The 8,815-nt window shown below is 47.1% G+C and overlaps 1 protein-coding gene across 1 annotated transcript in view; it reads left to right on the top strand.

The window, feature by feature from the left end:
* LOC116701543 (CMP-N-acetylneuraminate-beta-galactosamide-alpha-2,3-sialyltransferase 1) overlaps positions 1-8,815 on the top strand; it is a 75,295-nt gene that overhangs the window by 11,837 nt on the left and 54,643 nt on the right. The window contains exons 3-4 of the mRNA XM_032535299.1: positions 7,454-7,650; positions 7,806-7,988. Of these exons, the coding sequence (XP_032391190.1) occupies positions 7,454-7,650; positions 7,806-7,988 (380 nt within the window). The remainder of the gene's footprint in view (positions 1-7,453; positions 7,651-7,805; positions 7,989-8,815) is intronic.

Below are 8,815 nucleotides of genomic sequence, written 5' to 3'. Positions count from 1 at the left end.
CAGTCCTAACTGTCCGTTGTAGTCTGCTCCAGTCCTTTTTGGTGGCAGATCCAAACCAGACAGTCATGGACGTGCAGAGGACAGACTGGATGATGGCTGAGTAGAAGTGGATCAGCAGCTCCTTAGGCAGGTTGAAATGAATGAATCCATCCTTGCACAGCTTCAACTCAGCTAGTTCACAGGCGTCCTCTATGGCCTGAAGAAGGGGTACCTCTTCCTCTAACTCCTCTTCCTCTGGGGATTCCCCTTTCACCCTCCCTTTTCTTCTGACTCCTTCCATTTTGGTTGAAGGTAGGTGAAGTTACCTGCTGCTTAAACCTGAATGGTGTGTCTATAATTAAGCAACTGAGTTTACGCACCTGATGGCTGTGCTTCACAGATTGGCTCATAAGTGTGATAATTTGACAGTCAGTGCTTTGGAATTGCAAGGAAGTGACATCATGATATACTTGTGTCTAATGAATACAAGTGTGTTTAGTGTTTTGCATGAAGTGTGAAGATGACATTGTGCTTATAGTGGTGCACATCTTTGCTCCTTGAGTGTAAGGTTTTGTCAAAAACTGTAAAAAGATAAATGTTGGCATTGCATTATTCCAGGAGACACATTTTCCACAGACTGATGCCGGCCACTTAGCCAACAGATGCTATCATACAATTGCATCCTCCTCAACAAGCTCAAAAACAAAAGGAGTGGCCATTATTGTGAAGTCAAATCTTCCGCTTAAACTTTTGTCCTCTTGGTCAGACAATACAGGCAGAATTGTGATTTCTACAATAGAGTATAGTTTTAAGAAAAATGCACTTGTGTCACCTTATGTGCCTAATATTTTTGATGGCAGTTTCTTTGGTACGTTCACCAACCAAATGCTGGAGTGAGCGGACTGTTCTTTTGTTTTTGGTGTGGACTTCAGTGTTTTGTGGGACCCAAATATTGACTGGTGGAATGCAAAGGTCACTAGGGTTCAGGCTCAAGCCACAAATGCATTGAAATCATGGGCCAGCAGCCAAATAGATATTTGGCTTGCAGTTAATCTAACCTGGAAGGATTATTCCTTTTTCTCAGGTAGACATACATCTTTTTCCAGATTAGATTTTCTTTTCGCGTGCTGACTGAGTCATCGGTGTTACTTCCAATGGCACTGACCATAAAGGGATCCTCTGCAGTATCACCCTAGATCGTCTGTCTCAACGTGGTGCTAGATGGCGCTTTAATTCTTCTCTACTGAAAAATGAATCCTGCATCACTCAGTTTATAGCAGAATTCCAGATATTTGCAGAAATGAATGTTGGCTCTGTAGAATACCCCAGGATATTGTGTGACACGATAAAAGTTTTTTTATCATACTATTCTGTTTTAATGCGCACAAAACCTTGAAGCTAAATTCAGTAGATTAGACTCATTTTGCAAACAAATGTTATTGCCCAAATAGCTTTAGAACGATCACTAGTCTAGAAAGAAAAAACAACATTCTGAAACAGAAATCTGAATTTCTAATTCACAGAACGAGACAGCGCTATTACTTTCAGGCTGCTAAACCTAGTCTTCTACGTGCCTGAGAATAAGGTCCTGTGACCATTTTGCAGATATTCCCACTAATAAATCTTAAAATGGTAATATTAGAACAGACCCTGTTGAAATGAATAAATCCTTTCTTCACAGCTGGTTGAATCAGCTTGACTTGCCTCAATTGGCAGCAGACAAATCATCTAATTTAGACAAATTTATCACTTTAGAGGAATTAAGGTTGGCAGTACAGAATATGACAAAGGGAAAATCAACGGGCTTGGATGAGATCCCTCCGGAATGGAATGCAACTTTTTAGGAACTGGGTCCATTCCTTCTTGATATGATTAAATGATCTATTGAGAAGGGTGCATTTTCAAAGGATGTTAACACAGCCTGGATCTCCATCCTCTAGAAAAAGGATAATTATCTTACAGCGTGCTCTAGCTGTCAACCTCTGAGCGATTCTTTTTTGTTTTTTTTATTTTTGAAAACCCTTCTCAGTCTTAGTTTATAGTCTATAGTTTAGTTTATAACTTTATAACTTTAGTTTAAGCCTGTTGGGTGCTTACTCTAGCAGGAGAACAACTCGGTGAGGCAGCAACGATTGTTTTCATTTCTCTCGCTATGGACAGACAACAGAGATACTTGTTGAAATTGACCGGAATACTCCTTTAAGCAGCTTAAATAATTAGGCATTGAGGTTTTTCCCCTGCTTTGTTTGTCAAGCATAACTATTCTGGTGCTCTGAACCTTGTTTTCAATTCAATTTTATTTATAGTATCAATTCATAACAAGAGGTTATCTAAGACACGTTACAGATAGAGATAGGTCTAGACCACACTCCAGAATTTACAAGGACCCACAGTTCATAGTCTCCTCAGAGCAAGCAACAGTGCGACAGTGGCGAGGACGAAAACCTCCTTTAGGCAGAAACCTCGGTCAGACCCAGCGTCTTGGTAGCGGTGTCTGACGGGCCGGTTGGGATTAGAATGAAGAGTGGCGGTACAGTCACAAAAAATAAATTAAATAAATTAAATAGTAGTTTGTTTGTAGTAGTTCTTTGAAGCATAGAGGGCACTGTGGGCGTTACAAGGCACAGCAGGACGTAGGGGCGTAGCAGAGTGTGGTAGGATGTAACATGGCATCGCAGGAGTGTAGCGGACCATGGCGACAGCTGCTACCCTGATTTTTGGCGCCTCCCTGATCCGAGGAAATATGCTGGGCGAAAAGAACAGACATAGGACCCGGGAATGACTCCCCGAGCTAGGTTAGTAACAGGCATTTCTGGGACATGGATGCACTAAATGAAATGAAAGATAGGAAGATAGATGATGAGAGGAACTCGTGTATCAAAAGAAGTCCCCAGCAGTCTAAAACTATTACAGCTAACTAAGAGAGACAGGTAAGAGAGGAGCTGGTCAGGCTAGAACTCTCCCAACCTGATCCCATCCCTCTGTCTAGAGGAGATGGTGAAGAGAGAGAGAGAGAGAGAGAGAGAGAGGAGCTGAGAGAGGAGAGAGAGGAGGAGAGAGAGAGAGATCCCCTCCCTCTTTAAGAGGTGGGGGCGGGATGTGAGATGAGAGGGAAGAGGGAACAAAAAACGAGGAGGAGAGAAGATGAGAGAGACGAGAGGGAGAGGGAGGGAGCAAGACAGGGAGGAGAGAGATGGGGGAGAACCCTGAGAGGGCGGAGGAGGTGAGGTGATTTTAGTTTTTTTTTTTTTGAAGAGATTTTTTTCTTGGAGAGGAGGGAGAGAGGATTTGAGGGGAGGAGAGAAGGAGAGAGGACGGGAAGAGAGAGGGGAGAGGAGCAGGGGTAGGAGAGAGAGAGAGAGAGACCCGCGTTAGAGAGGAGTAGAGAGCGAGTATAGAGAGAGGAGGAGAGAGGAGGGAGAGAGAGGGGAAGGGAGTGAGTGGAGCCATGGACCGGAGGAGAGAGGGAGCGAGATGAGCGAGAGAGAGGAGAGAAGTGAGAGTTGAGGAAGGAGAGGATGAGAGAGGGAGGTAGAGAGAGAGGAGGAGGATTTGAGAGAAGGGAGAGGGGAGAGGAGGTTGAGGAGAGAGAGAGGGACGGAGAGGGAGAGGAGACGAGGGGAGAGTGAGAGGAGGGGCACGAGAAGAGAGAGAAGAGAGGGAGATGGGAGGGGAGGGAGGAGAGAGAGAGAGAGGATTGAGAGAGGAGAGAGAGAGGAGAGGCAGAGAGGGGAGGAGGGAGGACGAGGAGCAGAGAGGGGAGAGAGCAGGGGAGGCGCCGGAGAGGGGGGAGGCGAGAGCGGAGAGAGAGGCGGAGGAGCGCGGATGGGGCGGAGAGAGGAGAGAGAGAACGAGGAGGGAGGAGAGGAGAGAGTGAGGTGAGAGAGGAGGGGGGAGAGAGAGTCGAGAGGAGAGAGAAGAGAGGAGGAGGGTAGACGAGGAGAGAGGGAGAGAGAGAGGAGAAGGGGTGAGGGAAGAGTGAGGAGCGGAGAGCGCGAGAGGGAGATGAGGAGAGGGAAGAGCCTGTGTGAGAGACCGAGAGAGAGAGGAGAGAGAGGGACGAGGGGAGAAGATGAAGAGGGAGGAGAGAAGAGACGAGGAGAGGAGCGAGAGAGAGAGGAGGAGAGTGAGAGAGAGAGAGGAAGAGAGAGAGAGAGAGGATGGGGGGAGAGGAGAGACATCGGAGAGGGAGAGGAGAGGAGAGAGAGGAGAGGAGGCAGAGAAGAGGAGGAGAGGCGGAGAGAGAGAGGAGAGCGAGAGAGGAGAGAGGAGAGGAGGAGAGGAGAGGATGTGAGGTGGGAGGGGGGGACGCGAGGAGGGAGAGAGGGAGACGAGACGGCACGAGGTGAATGGACAGAAGAGAGGAGGGAGAGGAGCGAGAGGCGGGAGAGGGAAGAGGAGGGACGACGGGGAGAGGAGCCACCGAGAGGAGAGAGAGGAGACTGCGAGATTGAGAGAGAGGAGGAGCGGGGGGACTAGGGTGGAATGAGTACGAGGAGACGAGGAGAGACGGAGAAGAGGGGGAGAGCGGAGAGGATGAGGAGTGAGAGCGAGACTGAGAGGGGGCGCACGCGAGCTCGGAGGAATGCGGAGGACGAAGGGAGACGCGAGGCTGAGAGAGAGATAGAGGCGGGATCCATCCCTCTGTCTAGAGGAGATGGGGGGGGGTAGTTACGAGAGAGGGGGGAGGCGGATGGGGGAGGAGAGATGCCGGTCTGCAGGGGGAGAAGAGAGGGAAGGGAGAAGGGAGGAGAGACCAGAGGGGGGGGAGGCGGGATGAGGGATGAAGAGAACGGAGCAGAGACCAAGGGACGAGAGGGAAGAGAAGAGCAGGAGTGGGGGCAGAAGGAGAGCGGTGACGAACGAGAGAAGAGAGAGAGACAGAGAGAGACGTGGAGAAGGGGTACGAGGAGGGAGAGGGGTAGAGACCCATCCTCGTAAAGAGGGTGGGTGTGAGAGAGAGGGAGAGAGAGAGACCCATCCCTCTGTCTAGAGGAGATAGGGGGGGGAGAGAGAGAGAGAGAGAGACCCATCCCTCTGTTTAGAGGAGATGGGGGGAGAGAGAGAGAGAGAGACCCTCCCTCTGTCCAGAGGAGGTGGGTGTGGAGAGAGAGAGGGAGAGAGAGAGGACCCATCCCTCTGTCTAGAGGAGGTGGTGTGAGAGAGAGGGAGAGAGAGAGACCAATCCCTCTGTCTAGAGGAGATGTGGGGAGGAGAGAGGAGAGAGACCCATCTCTGTCTAGAGGCGGTGGGTGTGAGAGAGGGAGAGAGAGAGAGACACCATCCCTCTGCTCGAGGAGGTGGATGTGAGAGAGAGATATTCATCCATCTGTCTAGGGGAGGTGGAAAAGAGAAAGGGAGGGAGAGGAGAGAGAGAGAGAGAGAGAGAGAGACATGACCATCCCACTGTCTAGCGGAGGTGGCTATGAGAGAGAGAGAGACTGACCATCCCACTGTCTAGCGGAGGATGTGTGTGAGAGAGAGAGAGAGAGAGAGAGAGAGAGAGAGAAGAGATGACACCAGGGGACAAGCGAAGGGAGGAGGAGAGAGAGAGAGAGAGAGAGAGAGAGGAGAGAGAGGGAGGAGAGAGAGAGACATGACCATCCCACTCTTTAGCGGAGGTGGCTATGAGAGAGAGAGAGAGAGAGAGAGAGAGACATGACCATCCCACTGTCGCGGAGGTGGCTATAGAGGAGAGAGAGAGAGAGAGAGAGAGGAGAGACATGACCATCCCACTGTCTAGCGGAGGTGGCATGAGGAGAGAGACGAGACCGAGGAGGAAAGGAGAGGAGAGAGCGAGAGAGACATGACCATCCCACTGTCTAGCGGAGGTGGCTATGAGAGAGAGAGAATTCAACTTTATTTATTTATCTACCACATTCCTTTTTTCTGTGGTATGGTATAGAGGCTTTATCAGTTCTTGGTGATATCTGGCTGCCCTGGCTTTCCGATTGAGAGGATGTGGGTATGCGACTGCCCAGGACTGAGTTTTAATCTTGACTGGCATGATGTATGGTCTAACATTCCAGAAATATCACATAATCCAGACCATCAGCATACAGCACTACAAATTAATTCTTACAACATATCTCACCCCTGTGAAAATGCATCACATGAAGGTAATTAACAGTCCTTTATGCACGCTCTGCCCACTAAAAACTCAAGGTACATATTGTCACATGTTCTGGGATTGCTCTCTTGTTGGTCAGTTCTGGAACAATATTGCATCCAAAATATCTGCCCCGATTATTGAAAATGTACCTGTTACTGTCAATGATTTGATTCTAATTGGTCTGTCAGCCCTCCAGCTCCGTGCTGTTTTTGCTGGACTTATTGCAGCCAAGAGAATTATTGCAACTCGTTAGAAACCACCTCATGACTCATTTCCTTTCTGGATTTTGTCCATACGAAGTTCTCCACGGCTTGCATAGGTGGAGCCTTTGTTTTAGAGTGAAACATTTGAGAGCAGGAAAGGATTTATGGAACATGTCCACTGGCGGACATCATTTCCATGCTACATTGTCTATGTGAGCAGCTGGCAATGCATTCTGGTAGTTTTGCTGCTACTTTTGAGAAGCGGCATGTCTAGTTGCCAGATTCTCATTTGCATAAAGCTGTGGTCTAGGCTACTTCATGCACTTCAGGGACATCCTTAAATTACCGCTTCTTAAAAACTCACAGAAAATCATTTAAGATGACTGTTGTCAACTTAAAATGAAGACTGATTTAGCAACGGCATATCTTATTTGTCGCGTAAATAAACTATTATTTGTGAAATAAGAGAAAGTTTCCAAACAAGGCTTCATGGTGGTCTGTTTTAAAATCTGGGAGATTTCATCCAATCAGGTGCAGCCATTGTGGTTGTAGGAAGGTGTAGCCTATTTTCTTTGCTTGTCAGTACCTTTAGAGTGGAGTGTTTTCTTGCATGCTACTCAATGACAATAATCGGTATCCTTTTGTTTGGCTGACTAACGCAACATCCCTCTGTGCATGCGTTAATCTCGATAGCAGGAAAAACCTACAACCCCCCCCCCCCCCCCCCCCCCCCACACACACACACACACACACACACACACACACACACACACACACACACACACACTATTCAAAGCCAGATAGAGTATCTTAACAGCTTGAATTCAAGCAAACCTGGTGTACTCTCAGCATTGTACAGTAAAATGTGCTATTTTAGAAAAAAATATTTTTGCACTGCCACCCAGTACAGTACTAGTCTGGTCATTTGCACCATGTGTTGTTCAAGTCAGGCAAGTGTTAACACAACATCTCCAAGGTTTCTATGATCCACTAAGTACATATTTCTTTCTTGGGAAAAATAAGAAAGAAAATAAGTAACATCTGCATTTATTTGTCTTTCTATCACACAACCTGCCTGATTGCGCAAATCCACATCATCATAGAAAATAATACAATTTAATAAAGTATTTAATTACCATTTGTTTGGTGTGCCTCACAGGGTTTACAGGGTGAAAAGGGCAACTTGAGTACCTTCAGAGCAACAGTGGACAGACTGTTTCTGATGGTCCCACCCATTCCAGATGTTCTAGAATCCAGGCCTGACCGCTGCAGGACTTGTGCTGTGGTGGGGAATTCTGGTAATTTGAGGAGAGCCCGTTATGGACCTCTCATTGATTTCCATGACATCATCATAAGGTAAAGAAATCTGTTTTAATCTTTTATTGTCACAATGATTTTAGTCAGTCTTTTTTTTCTCAATACCAGAAACTAAAAGTCAAAAGTTAAGCAGTCCCCTGATGTATTTCTGCAAATTCAGTAGCATGTGAATAATATCCTTTTGTACCCTTCAGAATGAACGAGGGTCAAACCAAAGGCTTTGAAGCAGACGTTGGGACCAGAACAACTCATCGTATCATGTATCCAGAGAGTTCCGTGGAGAGTATAGAGAACACCACTCATCTTGTGCTGGCTCCATTTAAGACAATTGATTTTGTTTGGCTCATGGAGGCTCTCACTACAAGATTTAAGGAAATGTGAGTCATATTTTTATAGATTATGTGATCATTTTTCCCAACACAAATTACGACATACAAGTATGTTCAATAACAACCTTATTTTTCTATGATAAGACGAGACACATGCAAAATTGTGCAAGACGAGAAAAGACGAGATTGAAAAGTAGTTAAGTAGTCTCTCTCTCTCTCTCTCTCTCTCTCTCAATTCAATTCAATTCAAAGAAGCTTTATTAGCATGACCATAGTGACATACAGTATTGCCAAAGCTCATAAACAGGGAGACATTGATCACATTTACATCAACAATCATAACAACAAGAACAGAATTGCTGCTATCAGCATCAACATGACAATATACAGGTGTGTGTGTTTGTGTGTGTGTGTGCGTGCGTGCGTGCGTGCAAGGGGGGGAGGGGTCACTCAATGTTCCTCAAAGTGTGACAGGTAAGGACATACTGTGCTGCTAGACTGCAGCTCTCTGGCTGTTCTCCCAGCAGGATCGCCATCTTGTTAATGTTGGGTATTTGGTCAAATGTCGGGTGCTTTAGTCTGAATTTGGGGAAGTATTGAGTCCGGACCGGCTGCAGGGGGGGGCATTCTGTCAGGAAGTGCAGCTCTGTCTCGACTGTGTCGCTCTTGCACAGCTGGCAGAAGCGCTCCTCTTTGGGGAGCCATTGTTGTCGGTAGCGGCCGGTCTCGATGGCCAGGTGGTGCTCGCTGAGTCTTTACCTGGTCAACGTGGTTCTTAGTGTGACATCGGTCACTGTGGTCAGGTAGTCTGCTACTTGGTACTCTCTCTTTAGGGTCAGATAGCACTGCATCTTGCTTTGTGCTTTTGTTTGTGT

The sequence above is a fragment of the Etheostoma spectabile genome, chromosome 14 (assembly GCF_008692095.1).
Source record: "Etheostoma spectabile isolate EspeVRDwgs_2016 chromosome 14, UIUC_Espe_1.0, whole genome shotgun sequence".
Classification (NCBI taxonomy): domain Eukaryota; kingdom Metazoa; phylum Chordata; class Actinopteri; order Perciformes; family Percidae; genus Etheostoma; species Etheostoma spectabile.
Note: the sequence above shows the minus strand (reverse complement) of the source record. Positions and strands in the feature narration are given on the sequence as shown.